The sequence below is a fragment of the Lactuca serriola genome, chromosome 1, assembly GCF_051521515.1.
Source record: "Lactuca serriola cultivar US96UC23 chromosome 1, Lser_US96UC23_V15, whole genome shotgun sequence".
In the NCBI taxonomy this organism is placed as follows: domain Eukaryota; kingdom Viridiplantae; phylum Streptophyta; class Magnoliopsida; order Asterales; family Asteraceae; genus Lactuca; species Lactuca serriola.
In genome coordinates, this window is record NC_136408.1 from 128,295,474 (window position 1) to 128,319,813 (window position 24,340).

The 24,340-nt window shown below is 36.1% G+C and overlaps 2 protein-coding genes across 3 annotated transcripts; both read right to left on the reverse strand.

Annotated features, from left to right (window-relative positions):
• Positions 1-6,244: 6,244 nt before the first annotated feature.
• Positions 6,245-16,322, reverse strand: LOC145098535 (disease resistance protein RUN1-like). Of its 2 annotated transcripts, XM_079036168.1 has the most exons (8): positions 16,081-16,322; positions 14,403-15,141; positions 10,057-11,188; positions 9,645-9,965; positions 8,649-9,563; positions 7,950-8,574; positions 7,515-7,582; positions 6,245-6,558 (listed from the first exon to the last, which is right to left on the reverse strand). In XM_079036168.1, exons 2-8 carry the CDS (start codon positions 14,975-14,977, stop codon positions 6,526-6,528), a joined length of 3,669 nt encoding a protein of 1,222 aa, XP_078892294.1. In that variant the 5' UTR covers positions 14,978-15,141; positions 16,081-16,322; the 3' UTR covers positions 6,245-6,525. The 2 variants fall into 2 exon arrangements, with proteins under 2 accessions (XP_078892294.1, XP_078892300.1); XM_079036174.1 differs by lacking the exons at positions 6,245-6,558; positions 7,515-7,582 and having other exon boundaries at positions 8,385-8,545.
• Positions 16,323-16,587: 265 nt separating this feature from the next.
• On the reverse strand, positions 16,588-19,260 carry LOC145061364 (uncharacterized). The gene is made up of 8 exons (XM_079008812.1): positions 19,119-19,260; positions 18,638-18,833; positions 18,499-18,596; positions 18,061-18,387; positions 17,863-18,008; positions 17,201-17,806; positions 16,925-16,942; positions 16,588-16,635 (listed from the first exon to the last, which is right to left on the reverse strand). Exons 1-8 carry the CDS (start codon positions 19,258-19,260, stop codon positions 16,588-16,590), a joined length of 1,581 nt encoding a protein of 526 aa, XP_078864938.1.
• Positions 19,261-24,340: the final 5,080 nt, after the last annotated feature.

A 24,340-nucleotide genomic window follows, 5' to 3' on the forward strand; every position in this document is an offset into this window, starting at 1 on the left:
GAGTTTCCGATTGATCTAGTTCCTATCGCGATGGGAGATGTCAGTGTCATCGTGGGCATGGACTGGTTGAGTAAGTTTGGAGTGGTTATTGACTGCGAGAGACAGCTGGTGACCATACGAGACCCTAGTGGGGGAATTCTTACTGCGTATGGCGAAGGGACCCGATGTGGGTCAGCATTTTGCTCGGCTGCCAGGGTGAGGCAGAGTTTGCAGCAAGGCTGTCGTAGGTTTGTAGCTTATGTGATGGACACACTAGTGGCCGCGGGGAGGCCAAGTTCGATCGACGAGGTCCTGATAGTGTGCGAGTTTCCGGATGTTTTCCCCGAGGAACTGTCGGGCGTACCTCCGGAAAGACAAGTGGAGTTCCGTATCGATTTGGTTCCGGGAGCATCACCTATCGCTAAGGCGCCTTATCGCCTCGCGCCGCCAGAGATGCAGGAGTTATCCTCGCAGCTACAGGAGCTGTTGGGGAAGGGATTTATTCGACCGAGTAGCTCACCTTGGGGAGCGCCGATCCTTTTCATCAAAAAGAAGAATGGTTCATACTGGATGTGTATTGATTACCGGGAGTTGAACAAGTTGACGGTTAAGAACCGGTATCCGTTACCGAGGATCGATGATCTGTTCGATCAATTACAGGGGGCATCTTGGTTCTCCAAGATAGACTTGAGGTTGGGTTATCATCAGATGAGGGTTCGGGATGAAGATATCCAGAAGACTGCATTCAGAACTCGTTATGGGCATTACGAGTTTGTGGTGATGCCTTTTGGGCTCACCAATGCCCCATCCGCGTTCATGGATCTCATGAACAGGGTGTGCAGGCCGATGCTGGATCGGTCGGTGATCGTATTCATTGATGATATTTTGGTATATTCGAGGTCTAGAGAGCAGCATGAGGAGCATTTGAGGGAGATCCTTGGAGTTCCGAGATCGGAGAGGCTGTATGCCAAATTCTCCAAGTGTGATTTCTGGTTACGAGAGGTCCAGTTCCTAGGGCATCTTGTTAACCAGAAAGGGATATTGGTCGATCCGGACAAGATCGAGGCGGTGATGAGATGCGAGGTACCGAGATCACCCACTGAGATCAGGAGATTTCTGGGATTGGCCGGCTATTATCGGAGGTTTATTAGGGATTTCTCCAAGATCACCGTGCCACTTACCAAGATGACCCGGAAGGGTGTTGTATTTTCATGGGGTCCGGAGCAGCAGTCCTCATTTGAGACACTTCGCCAGAAGTTCTGCGAAGCCCCGGTACTCGCACTTCCGGAAGGGATGGAGGATTTTGTGGTATACTGTGATGCATCAATATTTGGGTTAGGGGCAGTGCTTATGAAAAGGGGACACGTGATAGCGTATGCATCGAGGCAGCTGAAGCCTCATGAGTCGAGATATCCCACCCATGATCTGGAGCTGGGGGCTGTGGTGTTTGCCCTCAAGATTTGGCGTCACTATCTGTATGGGGTTCGATGTACCATATACACGGACCACAAGAGTCTGAAGTACTTGATGGATCAGCCCAACCTGAATATGCGCCAGAGGAGATGGTTGGATGTGGTGAAGGATTATGATTGTGAGATCCTGTACCACCCAGGCAAGGCTAATGTTGTAGCCGATGCTTTGAGCGGTAGGACAGAGAGCGCCCCGATTCGAGATGTTTGTATGAGGTTGACAGTGATGACTCCGGTATTGGACACCATCCGAGGGGCCCAGGCTGAGGCTGGGAGACCAGAAAACCGAAAGAGGGAGCGAGTTGTCGGGCAGGTATCAGAGTTCGTTACCAATAGCCAGGGACTTATGTCATTTTAGGGTCGGATTTGGGTACCGTTTGTGGGCAGGACGCGTACCATTTTGATGGAAGAGGCACATCGATCGAAGTTCTCGATCCATCCCGGGGCCACTAAGATGTATCTGGACTTAAAGAAGGAGTATTGGTGGCCCTTTATGAAAAGGGATGTTCCATGGTTCATTGAGAGGTGCCTAACTTGTTGCCAAGTTAAGGCCGAGCACCAACGTCCGCATGGTAAGCTGCAGCCGCTGGAGATTCCCGAGTGGAAGTGGGAACAGATTACCATGGATTTTATCACCAAATTGCCAAAAACTACAAGGGGAGTCAATGCAATTTGGGTGATTATGGATAGGTTGACTAAGAACGCTCATTTTCTAGCTATCAGTGAAAGCTCTTCTGCTGAGAGGTTGGCAGAGTTGTATGTGAGGGAGGTGGTATCGCGGCATGGGGTTCCGATGTCGATTGTTTCAGATCGAGACGTACGATCTACTTCCAGATTTTGGAAGAAGTTTCACGAGGAGTTAGGTACGAGCCTGCATTTAAGTACCGCATACCACCCATAGACGGACGAGCAGAGTGAGCGGACGATTCAGACACTCGAGGATATGCTCCGAGCATGTGTTTTGGATTTTGGCGGAAGTTGGGACACATATTTACCCTTGGCAGAGTTTTCGTACAACAACAGCGATCATTCAAGCATTGGTATGCCACCCTTTGAGTTGTTGTATGGGAGGAGGTGTTGGACCCCCATATGCTGGGAAGAAGTAGGACAACATGTAATGGATAGTACTGAGATCGTGCTTCAGACGACTGAGCAGATACAGCAGGTCGGGCAGAGGTTGTTGACCACTCAGAGTCGACAGAAGAGTTATGCGGACAGGCGTCGTTCCGAACTCGAATTTCAGGTTGGTGACTTTGTACTCTTAAAGGTCTCTCCTTGGAAAGGAGTGATCCGATTCAGGAAGAGAGGCACGTTGGGGCCTCGATATATTGGACCTTTCAGGGTAATCGCAAGGGTAGGCAGGGTAGCCTACCGTTTGGATCTACCTGCAGAGTTGGGGCATATTCATGACACTTTTCATTTGTCGCAATTGAGGAAATGTATAGCCGACGAGTCGACAGTGGTACCATTAGAGGATATTCAGGTGGATGCAGGCCTGAACTATGTGGAGAGACCGGTGGTAATTAGGGATCGGAAGGTCAAGGTTCTGAGGAAGAAGGAAGTGCCTTTGGTGCAAGTGCAGTGGCAGCACAGGAAGGGCTCAGAGCTGACTTGGGAGCCGGAGCGCGAGATGCGTGAGCAGCATCCTGAATTGTTTGTAGAATGAGACTTCGAGGACGAAGTTTGATTCTAGTGGCGGAGAATTCTAACATCCGAAATCCCAGGTATATTATTTAATATTTATTTTTTTTACAAATTATGTGAAGCAACTCGGCGAGTTGATGCGTAGACTCGCCGAGTAGGGTCGTGATTGTTCATCCGGGTTCGCATTGGACTCTGCGAGTCCATGAGTGGACTCGGCGAGTCCACGCTGTTTAATGAAACCCTAATCCTCCGGGGTTGGAGCCTATTTAAGGGTACTCTTAGCCTCCCATTGCGGCTACTAGTCCCTTGAGAGCACCCTTAGTGATTTATATCGTTTGGAAGGAAGGAGGAGCCTTTATTGATCTTTCTATCCTTGGCTTAGCAAAAAGAAGGTGATCAAGAGCAAGAGGAGGCTGAAGGAGGTGTGATTCAAGTGGTTTCAGAGTCCAGAGACTCCAACTTGAGGTATTCATTCGGACCTTCTTCAGTTTTAGTATTGAACTTAGAGATTAGGGTTTTCCAACCTCTTGTGAGGATGTTTATGTGGAGCAATTGGTCCCTTATCGAGTCTATGCTTTGGATTTGGACTCAAAGAGGTTCAGAGACTTCAATCCAGTATGCTTTATGGGTCCTTGTGGGGTGATTGGACTTAGGTTGCCATTTTTGGGACTAAATCACCATTTGATGCCATTATGTATATATATATAAGCATCAAGTTTCGAGCTTTACGTGATTATATTGCTTGGGAAGGTCAGATCTATATTTGAGGAACAGATCTGACCTCAGGAGGTCAAAAGAATCTGTGCATGGCATGTACTCGCCGAGTTGTTCTTGGGACTCGGCGAGTTGAGTCAAGGTAGCCCCGCGATTCATGCCTGGGGACTCATCAAGTAAAGGGAGGGACTCGACGTGGTAAATGGGAATAAGGAGTTAAGTGGACACAGGTGGACTCGCCGAGTTGCCCAAGTGCACTCGTGAGTCGGGTCAAAGTTTGACCGTTGACTTTAATTTACTTTTAGGGTTTGGTCAGCAGCGAGGCCTTTGAGCCAGAAGAGGGGTAAAATGGTCTTTTACCCTTCTGAGGATGTTAAGAAAGTTTAGAGTATAGTTATATTTATGGGAATACTTGCCTTATGTGTTTAGGTGGAGGTTAGATCGTATTCCTACCGAGTCAGTGAATTACCGAGATATCAGAAGTGAGTCTTCTCACTATACTATACCTGGAAGGGTACCTATGTGTGACCGGAATGTTGGATATGCTATATGATATATGCATTGTATGTGATTAGTCACTGTTTGTATGTGCTATGTATGATATGCTTGATATGGGCCGGAAGGCATTATGTTATGGGCCGGAAGGCATTGTGATGTGGACCGGAAGGTCGACGCGGGTAGGACCGGAAGGTTTACCGGGTCGGGACGGAAGTCCCCTAAGACACATGGACCGGAAGGTCATGGCCTGGAAGGGCGTACATGTGTAGGTGGTATTTTGGGGAACTCACTAAGCATTTATGCTTACAGTTGTTGTGTTATGTGTTTCACGTACTAGCGAGGACCGTGGGAAGGCGCCAACATGATCTGAACACACTGATGGAAGATTTATTTTATGATCTTGGGATGTATTTTATTATGATGACATTTGCTAAACATGAGACTTAATAATATTATATGATGGTTTTATTGTTCGAAAAATGAAAAATTGTTTTGAAAATTTACGTTGTTACATACATAATTCAATAACACGAGACCCTGTTCTTTTTGTATCATACATTTCTCTTAATTCCGTGTCTCTATGTCTTGTATTGATGTTTTTAGTGAAAATAGTATGTAACCTTACATGTCTACATTTTTAGGTTTGTAAAGGATATTGGAAATTCAGGTAATTAAAGAAGAGTAACTACAATTTAAAGATGAGCATATCAAATATCAAGAGGAACAAAATAAGAAAATGGAATTTATGATGAGTGAGCTTTCACGTTTATCTCAATTACATTGATCAGTTGAATTTACTTTTAATGTGTATTGGTCTTTATATGTTTGTTTATGAAATATTGGACAAAATTATGGATTTTATTTTTTAAAAATGACATTTAATATTTTATATTATAAATGTGAAAATTTATTTGGTTATTGTTGCTGTAATGTAAAGATTTATAGCATTTGTCTTTTCTTTTATCTAATTGGATATTGTTATATTTCGTATTAAAAATGACATTTAATATTTCAATAATTCTTAGTTATTCACCCTTTTTTTCTCCAATAGAATAAATTAGTGACGACTTGTTATAGTCATTAATTGGATAAACCAGTGGTGGCTTTCTATGGTCACTAATCGAATAAGACATGACAACTTTTATTAGACGCTAACTAGATAAAATGGTGACGACTTTCATTCATTAGTGACAACATTTAGTAACTGTCACATTTAGTGACGAAACAGGTTGTCACAAATTGACAAGTATATTTTAGTCTCTATTTAATGACCTTATTTATATTTTAGTCACTAAATCGGTTTTGTGATGGACGAAAAGTGATGACCAGAATTTTGTTCACTAAATCATTTAGTGACGACTTGTTCTATTGACGAAACAAGTCTTTATATGTTTATTTTTTGAAATATTGGATAAACTATATGGATTTTTTTGAAAATGACATTTAATATTTCAAATTATAAATGTGAAGATTTGTTTGGTTATTATTGTTGTATTGTAAAGATTTATAGCATTTTTTTTCTTTTGTAGTGCTTGCATCCCCTTCTATGTGCTTTTAAGAAGTTTCAATGGCAATCTTTTGTTGATGATGTGATGCAAATGGTATGTCTGGTGGGCCAACCAGACTATCAATTTGAAAAAGGAAACAAGAGAACAAAAAAAATGTATGCATCTGTTGTGTAATCAAATAGAATCAACAAGCATAACCACCAGCATATGTTAAAACTAGGAACACAGAAACACAAAATTATGAAATTGGGGGCTTTTATAACCAAAATAGCAGCAAGGAAATGGTCAAGGTTCTGGCTACAGATTTGACTTTACCATTTATTATAACTTAGAATTTCACCTTACGGAACAAGTAGCAGCAAAACATTGAAACGTGAGAATCATAACTCCGCAATCACATTTTAGTCTTTTCTCTCAATCACATGAACCAAATCAACAAAATAACAAATATATAAGTAATCAAAACAGCATTAAGACTTGCATCATATTCCTTACATGTGTTTTAAATAACTCAAAAACCATTCACATCGTTATCCCCTATTTTTGGCTATCAAAGATACCACTATTAAAACAAAAACCAAAAAGATAATTAATGCTTACTCATTGAGTTTCATTATATTCAGTTACAGTAGCATTTGTTTACCCATCTTATTAATGCATCTGATATGAATGCAGACAGCCTCTCTTTCTCAAGCATTTTCATGTCAAGGTCCTCAAGGACAAGATCTTGAAGATTCCCCCTTAGCCTTCGAATAAAGGAAAATTAAGAAAACTATAAAATCTCACAAAGTATTCTGACAATATAATACAAAATGCTATGACAACAGATAGTTACTTGGAAGTTATATTATGTTACATTTTCTTGAGTCAACTGACTTAATGACTCCTCATGACGCCATAGTCAACTAGGATTCCATGGCTTCTAGTCTTAGGAGGTCAATGGTAAACAGTGAGAATTGTAATCTAAACATCTAAAGATCTCAGCAGTTTATCAATACATGGAGAAGTAGCATAACACGAAATACTGATAGTTCAAAGTCCAATATAATGTGGTGGCCGTGGACCATTGCCATTGATTAGAGGGAATTCATTGATTTTTGGCAATCAAACAGAGGAAATCATCTTTTTGAAAAGATTACAAACAACAACCTAGTTAACACCTTCGAAAATGCCAGTAATGATGTTGTTAAGTTTCACAGATATGGCAGAGAAAAATCATTTTTTTCAATGATTGCAATGCAACAAAAAAGTTAACAAAAAATGGGTCATATAATATCCAGAAATATCAGGAAGCTGAGATGAATGAGAAAGTGCACATGGGACAAATGTGGTAGAGAAGTATCAACTGAAGTGGAGATCTTGTCATCATCTGATGAGGAGTGAGCACTCTAATAAACAAGCCGAATTCTTCCTTAGGGTTGCTAATCCGATATAAACAAACTCATCAAAGGATCAATTATTTGAATTTTCCAATTTTAATATTTCTATTAATGAACTTAAAAGCCATCTTGCAAACGTTGCCTCTAAGCATGTAGAGAAATCGATTCAAATTCAAATGACGGAGGAAAATGAAAATTGCAAGGTATAATTCCTTTTATTTTGTTACATCCTACACCAATCAAAGATATGATATATGGCATACTTGGATGTGAATTCCCTTTATTCACGTGACGAGAGAAAGTTTGGGTGTCAAAAAGTATACCTCACATGCACGACCAAGTATCTGAGGGTTACTTGTGGAAAAAGCTCTAAACCACACTTCCTCTTTTTCTGAAAAAACATAAAAAAGTAATATGTTAATATTTAATCACAAACATCTACTTGGACAATGTACTTGGGTCCTGATATATTTATGTGATCCAACATATCAACACTTGATCAGACGGATCACTACCTGGGTCGAATCATTTAAAAGTCAGAAGTAGAAATTTAATTATTCGTAGTTTATTAAAAAAAAACTCTTATAGTAGAGGTCAATAACAGAAATGATAAATGGTTGGATTTGGGTTACATGAGACATTTATTTATCTACTAAAAATAAATGGGTCATTATCCTTCTCTTTAAAGAAGTTGGGTCATGGATCAAATCATTACACATAAGACCCGGCAATAAAATATTTAACAAAATGAAATCTACCTTGGTAGTCGGGGCCATGTGCAACGAATTTACGAAGATAGGGAAACACTCTAATGCCAGGCAGAAAAAATCTGTCGTTGGTTAGGATGTATTGTCCTGTTGTTGTTTGAAAAGGAGAGAGATCTCCACCAATTATGTGATTCCATGACTTGTAATAACCCAACACATCTTCTTCTTCATCCTTCTTCTCTCCATCTTCATACACAAGACTCACCCCACACTCCTTTATAACTTCATTAAACCACTTTACAACAGTAATAGTAACTTGGTCACCAGCCTCCATCTCATTCATCCCAAACATCCAATGACTTAACATCACCCTACACTTTCCATTTAGACTATATACGTCCATGTAATGTTCGTATATCCACATACGGTTTTTTGTTATATTACTAATTGTCATCAATGGTCGTCCAAGGGACTGATCATATGGAGGTGTCTCATCCAAAGTTTGTTGTATGTGCAGAGAGCAGAAATTGAGTCCTTTAAGGAGGTTGTTTGGAGATGATGATGATGATGGGATGGTAAATGATATTGATGGCCCCTCGCTTTTATGCCTAAACCAAGTCGGCATCTCCTCCGCCTCATACCTTGTGCTGAATATTCCAAATTCATAAAACATCATCTGCCGAATACAAACCATCATTATAATTAAATTATACGTATTCACATAAACATATGCAGTTAACTAGAAAAAACCTGGATTTCAGATTCTGAAGAATTAGTTCCCATGCGCCTTTCGTTAAGGAAGTCTAAATTATTCCATCCCAAGCTGCGTAATATCTTTTCCTCAACACTCACCATTGCTTGGATTTTAACAATACCTTCAATTTCATACGACCCACGTGCGTTATATAACCATGTGTAATCTTTCCAGTTTACTGACAACTGAAGTGAGGACATTTCTGGATTAAATACAACTTTTTCTACATGGTACTCATCCTCAGGATTAATAAACAACTTTCTTAGTGTACGTGGAGGATACTCAACTGACTTCAATTTTTTACAATTCTCCATACTAAGTATCTCAAGCCTAGGAAGGGTTCTCACACAACTGGGCATGTCCTTGATAGGATTGCCATCTAAATATAAATGCTTTAACATGGATAGGCGGCTAAAGTCAATGGGAAAGGATTCATGTGACAAATTATTATTGGCAAGTGACAACCTTACTAAAGACCTAGGTAAAGACATTGCAAAGGATTTCAAATCACATGGAATAGCACCCCCAGAGGCAGAGAAAGAGGTTCTTCTGTTTATGTCAATGTTGCTAACCGTGCACATTTCCATTGAATCCATATCCATATTCCTGATTCCAGATTCACCTAGATTACAACCATTTAGCAACATTGTTGTAACCTTCTTTAACATGCCCATATTTCTTGGAAGTTTTTCAAGCTTCTTGCAGTAGCTCAGATCGATGTGGACAAGTTCAACACATTGCCCAATTGATTCACAAACATCAACCAAACCAATGCAATTTCTAAGTATTAACCTATTGAGCGCAGGGAGTTGATCAAAGTCACCAACACTATGAAGTTGATCGCAGAAACTTAAATTAAGAATCTTCAGTGAACCAAACAAAATTTTCTCTTTTAAGCATGATTCATCCAACTACAGAAATGGAAGTAAGTTAGTTTAGTATTCAATTTCATCAACTCAACATGGATGAATAGAAAATGAAGATAAATTTACCTTTTGCCTCTTCTCAAGTCGTTGTGGATTACTATAACCAACAAATGATTCAATATTGCTATATGACATGTCAAGAGCAACAAGATTCTCTATAGGTAAGTCTAATGGTATAGAGCTTAAAGGAAACCCGTGCATACACAACCATCTTATTTCTTCCGGAAAGTTCTCATAAGACCCATTCATAAACACATAATTGAGTTGTAGTAGCATCAAATTATCCATGTTTCTCAATGCATCTGTTTTCAACTCAATTGATGCACGTACCTTCTCCTTCTCAAGAATGCGCATGTCAAGGGCAAGGCCTAGAAGATTTCCCTTACCCTATAAAGAAACAAATAGCCAAAATAAAAAGTTAGCCAATACAAAGTGATATAAAAATGCATACTACTAACAAGTATACATAAGCTCTTACCTTTTTTTGTTTCAGTACTTTGAACGAATCCTCATGACACCATAATCGACTTCGTTTCCACGGCTTGTCAGGTGATTCTTGATGTACTTCCCATCTTCCCATCTGTTGAAGCAATTGATGCATCTTCAAGTCGTTATCCCTTCCAATACTAAGAAGAAATCTGTCAATGAGATTTGGAATCCCCGATCTTGTGTTTAAACCGCATGCCCTTAATATTGTTTCACTGATATCTTTATCCATTCCAACAAAAAAACAAGCAATATGCTTAAACAAGTCTTTATCATTGTTTGATGGCAAAGAATCAAAGCTCATTTTCAAGACATTATTTATACGGGAACCAATCTCTTTTTTTAGCCCTTCTATGTACCCTTCCCAGTAAGCTACATCTCGATTATGTAGAGACTTTCCCAAAACTTCAAGAGCCAATGGATGTCCTTGACAGTACTTCACAAGCTCATCAGACACCTCTTCATAACCTGCCTTAGGGTAGTTGCCCATGAATGCATGGGAACAGAAAAGTTGTTGTGATTCGGTCTCATCTAAGCCTCCAAGAAAATGCTCTACATGTTTGGGTTTAGTGTTTGTTTTGAATAGTGCACAACTCTCTGTCAACCATCTGTCCTTTGTCGTTATTATAACTTTGCTTCCCGGATGAAAACCTTTGCTTCCGAGTAATGCATCCAACTGAACAAGAGTACTGATATCATCAAGAACTAGAAACACCTTTTTACGGGCCAGATCATTCTCTATCTTTGCAGTGTAAATCGAAACATCATGAACTTTAATTGAACTTGTTTTCGAAATGTCATTGCATAGTTGTTCTTGTAAATCAAGTAACCCATTAAACTTTCCATCACATTTCCTTGTGATATCTTCAATAAAGCTACTTGTGTGGAATTCATGGGAATATAGCCCATAGACATGTTTGGCTAAAGATGTTTTCCCGATCCCGCCTATACCATAAATAGTGAGTATGTCTGTCATATGTAAGGATCCATCTTTCAACCATGAAGTGATGAAATTAATGGAAGATTTCATCCCAATAAGTAGTGGCTGAAAGCCCTGTAATAAGGGTACATGTAATCTACGGTAGATGTCCTTCACAATTTCTTCAATAAACTCTGTCTCAAATCTGAAACTTAATGTAATAAGATTTACAAAAACCAATACATAAAACTAACAAACCAGATTGGAGATTTCTTTTTATATAAAGATCCAAATCAATATTATATGACAAGTGTTAGTGTTAGATATATGTAGAATAGGATTTATCTGCATTTACGTTACTTTATTTCTATTTTCCTGTTTTAGGTACTAGTTTGTGCATAAATGAGGGTTTACCCCTTCACAATGACAAGATAATATTCCATAAATCTGATTCCTTCAAAACAACTATTAATTTTAAACTTCCAGTTAAGTTCTTCGCATCAACCATATTATCTTCTCATTCTAACCATATACATATCTAATCTGTAAGGTCATAAATATTTATGTATAATAAGAACAATACTACCAATGTAATATAAGTTTTCACTAATGGGCCTCGTAACTTCACTATGTTTCAACAAGACTGTCAAACTTAACTATCAATGTGGTAAGTTTGAAAAAAAAGGCAGTAGGTTATCCTTTACTACTTACAACATAAGTTATTGTTATGAATCATACTTGATATGTCTGCAAGTTATTAGATAATAAGTATTTTATATTTTAGGAAGTTATCGTTTTTCCATTTTTAAATTTGGTAATTAGGGTCTTTTATTATTTCAGTCTATTTTAGAGTCTTTGTTTCCTGATTTGAGTCTTTTGTTTATCCTTATTTAACCGGTAGTCATTCATGGAATAAGATATGCTGGAATTTGAAAACAATCAATAGAGTAATATTAGGTTAATCGCTTAGTTTAGTCTCCTGCAAATAGGAGGCTAGGCTAGGCTACAGGGAAGTTCACAGCTTCTTCAAGCACTAGCACTGGTCCTGTCATGAGGTCTAGATCCCGGGTCATAACAAATTTGGTATTAGAGCCGCTTGTGATGTCGACACAACAGGAGGAACTAATGAAGAAGTTGGAAGCATTCATGATCTAGCAAACACAAAGCAACAAAGATTTGAAGGCAGCTATGTCAGCCTTGCAGACCAAGCAAGCAACCAAAGATTGCAATCCCTAAGCCAAAACAAAACCATTGAATAGGAAGAAGACAACGAAAGCATGGACAAGGTCTTCGAGATGGATCGTTTTGATGACCCAGTGGTACAGGGGCGTGGAAGAGGATGTGGCACCACCTTCGGAACAAATCCAAACAATAAATTTTTGTTTCAAGGAGAGTTGGTTGGAAGAGGTAAAGGATGGACTCAGGAAGGAGCGGGACGAGGAACATGCAAGGGTTTTGAATCATGGCGAACAGGTGAACCTCAGCCTTTCAAGCACAATTGGGAACCCCTAAAACCAAAGTGGTCAAACCACAGGGATCAAGGGTCACCAAAAGATTGGGAAGAGACAGAAGATTCTGGATACCGAGGGGTAGAGTACCAAGATTTGCCAATATGGAGTTTCCGACATATGATGGAAAGGGGAATCCAGTTGAATGAATTCAAAGATGTGAAGACTTCTTCGAAGAGCAACATACACCCACGGAAGCCTGGGTTAGGCAGGCCACTTTTTCACTATAAGGTCGGGCTAGTGGGTGGTACCATAACCTACGAAAAATGAAGACCTGTTTAAACTGATTCAAGCTCTCTAAAGAGTGCAAAATTAGATTTGGACCCCCAATGAGCATGAATCTATTTGGTGAATTAACGTGACTAAGACAAACAAATCTAGTGGAAGACTATTGAGAGGGCTTTGAGTCGCTACTGGGGAGGACGACAAGCGTGACTCCGGAGCAAAGTGTTTCACATTTTTGTGTAGGTTTGACTAATGTTATCCGTTACAAAGTAGAGTTTGCTAGACCCACCACACTATACTATGCTATGAACCTGTCTAGACAGATTGAGTTCAAACTCGCAGAGGAGGGCCGACCAAGGAGTTTTGGAGCACCTATATTAACTGGGGATCAACCCTTGGCAGGAAGCAAAAACCGAGAGTCAGCAGCAAATGATGGAGCCGGAACAGTGAAATCTGAAGTGCGGAACCCGGCTTTGAAACGGCTTACAACTACAGAGATGGCAAAAAGGCGAGCAAAAGGATTATGTTTTAACTGTGATGAAATGTTCTTAGTCGGCCATAAGTGTGCGAAACTGTTTGGTATTATGAAGGAGGATAAAGAAGATGTTACTTGGGATGATTGTGCTATTTTTACCAATGCGTACCCAGGTTTTGAGCTTGTGGACAAGGTCAATGCAAAGGAAGGGAGTAATGTTATGAATCATACTTGATAAGTCTGCAAGTTAATAGATAATAAGTATTTTATATTTTAGGAAGTTATCTTATTTCTGTTTTTAAATTTGGTAATTAGGATCTTTTATTATTTCAGTCGATTTTAGAGTCTTTGTTTCCTGATTTGAGTCTTTTGTTTATCCCTATTTAAAGGGTAGTCATTCATGGAATAATATATGCTGGAATTTGAAAACAATCAATAGAGTAATATTAGGTTAATAGCTTAGTTTAGTCTCCTGCAAATAGGAGGCTAGGCTACAGGGAAGTTCACGGCTTCTTCAAGCACTAGCATTGGTCCTGTCACGAGGTCTAGATCCCGAGTCATAACAGTTATTTATCATAAAAGACGTTGTGATTTGAAGGTAGTATGGTATAAGTAATAGTACATATATAACAACGTATTCGAAGTCTGGTTTTTAATAAAAGGGTTAATTAGTTATTTATGCAACAACGTTTCGTCTTTTTCTCGGTGTATGCAACAATGCTATATTTAATATACAACTACATTTTAAATAAGTAACAAATAATGCAGCTAGTTAACATTGCTAAAACCATTATGTATATTATGTGGCATGATCTCTTCCTTTCTAATTGTTGTGTCTTCCTATTTTAAATACTATATGCATAAACCAAAGGGCTTATCGCCTAGCAGTATCAGGAGTTGGAAAACGTGTTCCTCCTCCAAGGGATTGAGGGTTCAAGTCTCACTCCTAACATTTGTGTGGTTTAGGATTAGATTAAGAGTTGTTTAAAGTAAATAAATAAATGTATAACAAACATGTAAAAATTATCAGAATAATTAATCTATCTATATAAATTGATTAATGAGATCAGATAACATGGATTCAACTTTGTGCATCTTAGTTATCCTACTATATAAAATATATGTCTATTCGATGATATTATTAGAAACTTACTGAAATGCATAGAGTGAAGATGATATTGACATTTTCATATGGGTGAATATGTGGTTACCTGCCATTTACGTCATTTCCTTTTAAATTAGCAACTTCTGTAAGTGCTTTATTCCATCTCTTTATCTTTTGACCCCACTGACTTCTTTTATTTTCATCTGTCTCTTCATCCATTTTCTGTTTATGCTTAGCCATTGCATCTCCAAAGCTACTTTGTTGCTTTCTGACATGGGTGGGCTCCACATGATAAAATATAGGGATGACAATGTGGTTGGATGTGATACGCTGCTCAAGGATCAGCACCAATTCATCCAGACACCATGTTGAAGAAGCATAATTCTTAGACAATACAATAATAGAAGCCCGTGATGCCTTAATTGCACTCTCCAATTCTGGTTTCAGATCTTCTCCTGTTTCAATCTCTTCATCGTCCAAGAAGGTATTGATATTGGCATCTAGAAGGGCCTCATACAGATAATTAGTAAAACTAAGACGAGTGTCAACACCTCTAAAACTTAAAAATACATCATATCTATGATCCTGAGTTGATGAACTAGGACCACAAGTTGATGAACTAGGGCCATGAGTTGATGAAGAAGATGAAGATCCTTCTGGAAGTTCAGATAGAAGAACCATTATGAGTTACGTGTTGATGACTCTTCACCCTTCTCACAGTTTTATTTGAACTTAAGGGTGTATCTAAGGTTTAAACTACTCCACAGGTTATTGATAATGTAAGTTGGTTTCACCGGCTTTCCTCGCTTGTGCTTCAATGTCAGGATCAAGTATATATATAATGCCTGTAAAAAAATTCAAATTATTAGTATTAACAATATGCAACCTAAATCTAGTGAAACAATTTAAACCTCAATAATAATATTAAAAATACCTTTGAGTTCCTCAAAACTAAATCTTTTAAGTAATTAAAATACAATACATATGCATCTCCAAACATTGCCATGTGAGCTAATATTCTTAGAAAATGTTTAAATCTCACTATATGAACTCTAATTGTATTAATATGGAAATATTACACACTAACTTTGAGTTTAGAGTTGATATTGGAGCTATATATTGCATAATGTGTATATGTGTGTTTTAACCCTTGATTTACTTTTCGTGCTCAAAGTTGATTCATAGCTTTAACTGGTACTAACCTGGGTTCTTTTTTTTGTGCAAGGGACGTATGGGAATCAAGCAAAGAGAGACTGCTCTTACTTCAAACAGAAAAAGGTATAGCTAAGTATATATTGATACAGAGTAACAATTACATTGCCACTGGAATTATTTAGAAATCAGTTACTCAGCTAATAACCAATTGAATTGGTTAACCTATATTCCCAGATAAGTTTGGGTGCAAAAAAATATCGAACCATTTTATTCATGCTTTCTCTAAATATCAACAAAGAGTAATTTGAAGATCTAAACAGAAAAAAAATAATAATAAGCTTCTTGGCATACAGATCCCCAAAATTCCTTGAAGATATAAAGGAATTAAGGAAAGTAATTTTGGAGGGTTGAAGAATTTCCCACTGTGCAGGAATTTCTGTTCATCATTCTGGACAAGTGGGGCTTTACTCTAAAAGGAGTGTGTACTATACTAAATGATATATAAAATAAAACAAAAGTAACTGAAATAGAAAAAGAAATTCAATCACATGTTCACGAAATAAACAAATGATTATGATTTTGATTTATGAGTAATAAGATGAAATTGTCAAACAATATCTGAAACTTACTTGTAACAACGTGGCTTTGTAGTTAGCTGCCTACAGAAACACAAGGAGATCTGAAGCAGCGATGATATATAGAGGATGAGTCAACAGTGACGAGGCTGTGAAAGATGACTGAAAGCTACAGACCGAATGGCGGTAAGTCGGCAGGGAAATGGTGAGTCAACAGTGAAGGGAGATCGCCAGAGAGGGGAGTCAACGAGGATGATGGGTTTTCCTTTTGGTTTATGATCGAGAGGCTTCAGGGGTGTGAGTTTTTCTTTTTTATTCTTTAAGTAAACATATTTCTAAGGACAACGTAAATTCCAAGAAAGTGCAAAAATCTTTCAAAAATAATCATATTTATTAGGGCAGGGTGAATTCTAAGAAAAAAATGCTTAAATAGCTAAATAGGCACGTGCACTTTTTATAAGTAGTGACAATTTCTTAAAATTAATATTCAAAAGTAGTGATATATAGTGGGGTTAATATTATAATACAATTTTATCTTGTTTAAATAACCTTTATACTTTTTCAATTTTTCCCTCCAATCATTTTAGCATGTTTATTGATCTTTTGCAACTGTAGTAAAAAAAAAAAAAAAAAAAAAAAAACAACGAACTTTTTTTATTTAAAAGAAACCTCTTATATTTGATTAACTTTTTCGTTTTGGCTATAATTCATTTTGTTCTTGTTCTCACCATTCTTTAAGGTGATCTTAATATAAAAAGATGGAGGTTTTTAATGTAGAATGATGGAGGTTTGGTTGTATCTATGTTTCCTAGTTTGAAAACTGAATGTCAGGGCGGAGCTAGGATTTAACATTAAGGGGCTCACAACGTAATAATATATTTAAAATATAATGTTATACCCGAATAAAGTAATATGTCTAAAATTTTAAAAGAAAAAACCACAAAGAATTAAAAATTTGTCTCCATTAACCTCAATCTTCAAATGTTTTCAACTAACTAAAAGCATCGACTCATATTCATCCATTAACATGCAAGTATTAAAATAAGTAATTATAACATAGATTCATATGGTTCATTTTAGAAAATTATATATATATATATATATATATATATATATATATATATATATATATATATATATATATATATATATATATAAACATAAGAAATAGTACCTTATGCACTTTAAGTTGTACTCGTCTTTGTTTAATGGAATAGAAATCATCTATAATATCATCTGTAGGAAATGTATCGGCAATCTCTCTCTCGATGTTAACAAGCAAACAACTTTTAAGAAAATCATCATTCATGGTATTTCGGAGATGTGTTTTCACAATTTTCATTGTTGAAAATGTTCTTTCAGGTGTCGCGATAGAAACAGGGAGAGTCAATATAAGACGAATCAATCTATCAAGCAAAGGATAAGTACCTGACTTTCCTGTTTCATGTAGGCCTCTACACAACTCATAAAATGTAGAATAATTTTTCAGTTGTGGGTGATTTTGGACATCTAGTTCATATTGTTGTAACTCAAGTTTCAACAAATTCATTTCTTGCTTTGTAAAGTCCATAGGATAATATGATATTGCCAATTTATATATATCCTCAAAATTTAAGGATTTTCTTGGATCTAACATAACACTGAGACGGAGAAGCTCAGACTTATTAAATCTAGAGTTCAACTCTTGCAACTGACTATCAATAGCAGCAATGAATAGTTCAACTCGGCAGTGATGCTCTGTGGTTGTATTGTCTTTGTCACGACGTTGGCGATTACATATCTATAAGTTTCATTCATGTTAGGGACAGGAATGTTATTTTTCTCACAAAAACAAACCACTTGGTCCAAAAGCGATTGCCAACCTTCATCTCTCAACTTTTGAATCAATATTTTTGTTGTAGAAACCAAGGATAGAGCATTAACAATATCAATAGATTTTTGTTGTAAAGTTTGGCAAAGCTTGTCAGTTATCCTCATTATTTCTTTTCATCATGTGCATAACAATGACAAAATCAAATGAAAATGCATGTGTACGTGCATATGACGCATCACCTCTTTGAGAAGATGTAGAACCTTTTATAGCAATGTCATTCAATAGTACACAAGATGGACCAAACAATCTCATTAAACTGCATATTGATTTGAAATGAGAACTCCACCTAGTATCTCCAGGCCTCTGCAGTGTTTGTATTTGATTGATGCCTTTTCCACTCTCAATTTCTCCGGCCTCAGTTAAATGAGAAATTTCAGCAATTTGAGCATCTTGCAGTTGATCATTACATTTGGAAGAAGAAGATATGACATTAACTACAAAGTTTAAGGTCTTAAAGAAGTTATGTACCTCAGTCACATCTTTAGACGCTGTAACTAGAGGCAATTGTAGTTGATGGGCAAAAAAATGTATATGATAAGTCTACGAGCATTCCTTTAATAATAAAGGTTGCAACCCATTCCATTCTCCACGCATGTTACTAGCCCCATCATATCCTTGACCCCAAATATCTTGAACACTAAGTTTATGATAAGATAAAGAACATAATATCTCATTTTCAAGGTCAATGAAGTTGTATCTTTAACATGAATTAAGTCCAAAAATCTTTCTTTGACATGCCTATCTTGGTCGACAATTCTCACAACAATAGCCATTTGCTCTTTCTCAGATTTATCTTGAGACTCATCAACTATTAAACAAAATTTTGATATCCCGATTACATCATGAATTGCTTTTTGTACATTTGTAGCTAAAACATGTAATATTTCTTTTTGGATATCTGGTGATGTGTACTTTGCATTTTGAGGAGCATTTTCTAACACAACATCAACAACGGTCTTGTTATAAGAAGCAAGGAACTTTATTAATTCAAGAAAATTCCCTTGATTTCTTGAGTTAGGTCATTCATCATGACCTCTCAAAGAACATCCCTAAAACGTGAGCTATTTAATGGTTTTAATAGAAACTTTAAGGCGTAGTCTATTCTCCATAACTTGTTTAGTATTTTGCTTCTCCATCACATTCTCTATGTGACATAACTAGTTTTTTAGATCTTCATAGCATTTAACAGAAAAATTAAGTCCTGAGGCTGGAGTCTTACCATCATGTACGATGAAAGCACAGTCTTTACCACAATTTACCTTTTTCCATTTATTAAACCCTGATATGGCAAATGTATCTGAACCTACTTTGCCAATAGGTTTTTTTATTGAAAAGGAAGCAAGGGAAACAAAATGCAACATCTTTTTTCTCAGAATATTTCAACCACCAAAAATTCTTGAACCAAGTTTGTTGAAAACTGCGCATAGATCCTCTAGGACCACTAGGACTGAATGGATATTTTGATTTTTGAAGTTGCTATGGTCCAAGTTTAATATATAATCGTCTAATCTCATCACGCTGGTTACTTGGATAGCTTAAGATTGAAGGTCGTTCCCTTGGATCACGAATCAAAGAATCTGACATATCATTTTTTTCATGTTCAATATTATTGGGCTCTTCAATGTTACTATTCCTATCAGGTTGTGGGTGTGTATTATGAACATCTTCTTTAATAATATCACTAACCGGATGCAATTGTCGGTCACACACATCCTCCATTCGTTTGAAAAAAGAATCGATGGTTCTTTTCTTGCTGATAATTTACCCTATAAATTTATAATTATAATAAACCAAATTATAAAACTATAATTAAATTACTAACTACAAATAACAATAAATAAAATATGCAATAAGTATTAAAAGTTACCTTCTTAATTAAATAATTGAAATCGCTTGATGTAACGTGTTTCCGAAAAACAATTTGCTACTTGAAATTTAACCTCTTATCCTCTTCGATGAATAACAGTAGTCGCACCCTGTCTTGAACCCTTGATAAAGCATCGATTAATAAACCTTTTTTTTTTATAAACAAATGGGGGTATTTTGCTATTGTTATTGATTAATATTTGATAACCACTTTTATAAAATATATATGATGGCGACGGTAGTTAAAAATAGACATGGGCCTCAATCCACATAATTCTACTTATTTGTATATATAATATAAAATAATTTTTTCAAATAATGAAAGAAGGGGCTCAAACCAAATCACTTAACCGAAGTGGGCTAATATTTTATTGTTGGAGATTTTTTATCAAGAAAATAGCTACAATTGAAAATAGATTGGGGGGGGGGGGGGGGGGGGGGGGGGGCAGAACACCCAACAACCCCCCTAGTAAGTCCGCCACTGTGTTTTATATTTGCTAATTACTTGACTGAAATTGTATAACTCTTTGCACATCTACTACTTTGAAGCATTGGCGGATCTAGTATATATCGCGGGGTAGCACAGGATACCCCTTAAAAAATTTAGTAGTGTCATTTTTTCGGATTTTTTTTCTTATTGTGTACTATGTGATTTTTTTTTGTCAGAATACCCCTTTACTTTTACTTTGATCATGGATCCCCTACTGTTTGAAGATTGAAGGTTGTATGTCTATTAAATTGGGTGGCATCTAATCACAAATGCTTTTATACATGTTAGTTTCAAGACCAAAGGCTTTCATCTACTAATTGGAGACTACAACTTCTTGTTTTGCTAACAAAAGGTTTCTTAGTTAATTTGAAAATGAATAATAATGCAACGTCTAAGGAAATTGTTGATTGTGCTCTTATCGACATGTTTGTATATCACGAAAAATGACTCTTAAAGCAATCTAATAAGATTTTAGTTTTTTTAACAAGAATATATTTTTTGTTTAGGAAATAGCTAGCGAGGGGCAACGATTACATGATGTATGTATTCCTTGTGTGATTCAATACAACACTTTAACCCACAAAAGGTTTCACCTTCACTAGCTCTAATTCTAAGTCAATGTTACATCACTTACTAACTGGGTGTAGAATTAATATAATTGATGACTAGGCTTTCAAGAGTCAAGATCAAGCAATGATTGTTCTTGTTATTACAATATAACAAGTAAGGTAATCATCTAATCTTATTTCTTATGTGAATTTGGAAATTGTATGCTAGTATATAGGATTATTGCTTTAGTGTTCATATTTGTATGTTCAATAGAGAAAAAAAAATAGATCCAAAGCAATTAGGGTTGCATGTTCACCATATGAATGTTGTAATGTTCAAAACCCAGAGCCTAAGATGTTTTTCAATTGAATTGATGCAAGAGTGTATTGTCCAAAGTAACTGAAAATCGTTTTTCTGTTGTCTGATGTCGGAACTCAACGAGTTCTTTGCCCAACCCAACGAGTTAACTCGTCTGGTGCCAAATTTTTCGAATTTCAGATAAGTTTTTGACTTGGATAATTACCATAACTCGGTTTTATTGCCTAAAATCGATTTTTATAAATGGTTATCCTCATCAAAATCAAAGAATTTGGTTAAATATGGATAATATAAGATTATTTTGATTCAAGGATTTAACCTAGTAATTTTGAAAAAAAAATTAAATTACACCCTTATGATTTTATAGTTTAAATTTGAAATTAGGAGTTTTAATTTTTGGAAATTTAAATGGTTAAACCCTAGTATTTTGAAAAGTTTCAAAAGTGCACCCTTTGGTTTTATATTTTAAAATTTAATTAAATAGCTTTAATTTTGAAATCTTAAATTTAGAACCTTGGTATTTTTGAATAGTTTAAAAATACACCCTCATGGATTTTATTAAATTAATTAAGTGTTTAATAAAAAGATAGAATTAATAAATCCATAATAATAACATTTAAATTTAATTAAATTAAAAGTCTAATTTATATACACCCTTATACTATATAAAACTAAAAGTCTAATATATTATATATGTATAAGAAAATGTCAGTCTTACCGTTAGTAGGCCTCATTCACGAAACTGATCTATAATGGGTGTTTAAGGAAGTGATATTGCCATATTCATACATGTTTTTAGGCAATATTATTTACATTTTTATTGATATTTTGGTTATTTGTTAGGGTGCAAAGTCACTCTTAGATGTAGTTTTATGGCTTACCTTCTTGTATGTGTAAATGTGTTGACTCTTTCCTATAAATAGGAAGTAAGTGACTCGCTTTATGTAAGGAACCATTTGGAGTGTTAGATTAGAGAGAGAAATTATGTACAAACTCATTTGTATAACCTTTCTAGATCTAATATGAGCTTATAAAGAATTATTTACTCCTTGTGTTCTTGAGTTTGCATGATGATTCACTAGATCTTTTCTTATTCCACACATGTCATCATAATCAACACCACTACAATTGGTATCAGAGCGGGTGTTCTTGATTTGATCAAGAATTGATCCATGGTGGCAATCAAGATTTGGCGATTCATATTTTGATATTTGACCTTTGTGATTTGGAGAGTTTTTGGATTCTAGAAATCGAATTCATCATTGATTCTATTCATAATTCGATTTTCTTCACTAGAATTCAAGTGATTTTTACCTTCTCTTTCTAGAAAACTCATTCAAAATGACTTTCTCTCTCTAGAAATATTCAAGTTTTTGTGATAATGATGCGTTTGGAGTATGATTCTTGGGTTGTAATCATTGAAGGTGTGAAATACAAGATCAACGTATATGAATTTTATGGGTTGTTGTTAAGTGGGTTGATTTCATTTGATTCTATGGTTTCTTATCGAGGTTTGAAGGATGTTCATGGAAGATTGGTATTCCAACCACTTTCGAAGATTAAATGCTTGTATGATCTTTCCATTATCATGTTAGTTCGTAGTGATAACCTAAAAGGAGAAGAAAGAGATTTGTTTAATAAAATATACATTTCTCTTGTTGAAAACCCAAGTGATCTTAATGCTCTTAAGTTTGTTAAAGATGTTCTTGATGATGATCATCGTGTTCTTGATGTTCTTGATGTTCAAGAAAAAGGAGTTCAAGTTGACTCTCAAGATGAATTTTTTTTTTGCTCGATTGGAGTTCAAACTGATGATATTTTGTGTTCTTGTGATTTATTTGAAGGAATGATTCCTTATCGGAAGCCGATGATCCAAGAAATTCACAAGTATCAAAATCCAAAAGATTTGATTCAAATTCACAATGTTGAAGTTGTGTAAAATGGGTTTGTTCATGAAATCAAGTCTTCAAGATGCAAAAAGATGAGAAAGAAAAAGAAGAAGAAGATCAAATGCAAAAACAAGCAAGTTTATTCACAAAAAATATCAAATGTTGTGAAGCCGAAATCCGTGAAACAAATTTGGGTTCCAAAGCAACAATCTCCAAATGTTGCATTGAATTTGAAGTCAAAACCAAAAGTGTTGGTGGTTCTTTTGAAGACGTTCTTGGTTTAATGAAGAACACAAAGAACGAGTTGTACATCACGCATAGTAGGTGCTACAATGTTCAAATTGGAGATTTTCTCATTCCAACAAAATAACCAAAATCTTTTAAATTTGATTCGTTCGTTGCAAATGGACATAGATTCGTCAAAAAGGTATCTCAAATGCTCAAATGGATTCCAAAACGTCCATGATTTCGATTCGTGCATTTCGTTTTTAAATTTTGATCATTTTGACTCAATTGGATCGAATTCATTTCATACCCAATCGTAAATCCAAGCTATTTTCTCTCATAGATCAAGCCCAAACCAAAATCAAAATCATTTTTAATTCAATATTTCATGTAATCCGATTCGTAAACCCATAATCTAGTGAAATCTGAAATGTTACTGTTCATAAACCATTCACTGTAACCAAAATTACAATTCGAGTATTGTTCAAAGCCCAATCCTAAACATTTTATTAGTTTACTGTTCATGATCCAAATTGAAATTGCTTTTAAGATCATATTCCTTTTTCGCCATCTGATTTCTAATTTGAATATCATCTATAGAAAATTTTATTCAGTTGATGATTCTCGATTGTACAATTCACGAGTAAACTTCTTGTTCGCTTGCATTAATGGATCTTATTTCTCTCTTGAATCGTTTTTACGTAGAAAAATGTTTATCATTCATGAATCATTCAAATTAATCGATTGATTCAAGTTGTTCTTTGTTAAATCGCTTTCATCGAACTCTAATTTTCATCTGATTCTATACGATTATTCTCTCTATTTCACTGTTTGATTTCGAATCGTTTTTCTCACCATTCATGGAGATTTTCGTTTTACCCACTATTTGAATGATTGATGATAGTCATGGAATTATTGTTGATGAACGGTCAAGAACAGATGAAGAACATGAAAGAATTTGTTGAATTGTTATGTTTAATCTAAAACTTGACATGTAGAAGTTGGATTTGGTGTTTGTCGACTGATGAATTGTAAGTCAAACAAAAAGTCAAAATCAGCTTACCCTCTTGGTATTCTTTGACTAGGTTCAATCTATCAAATGAA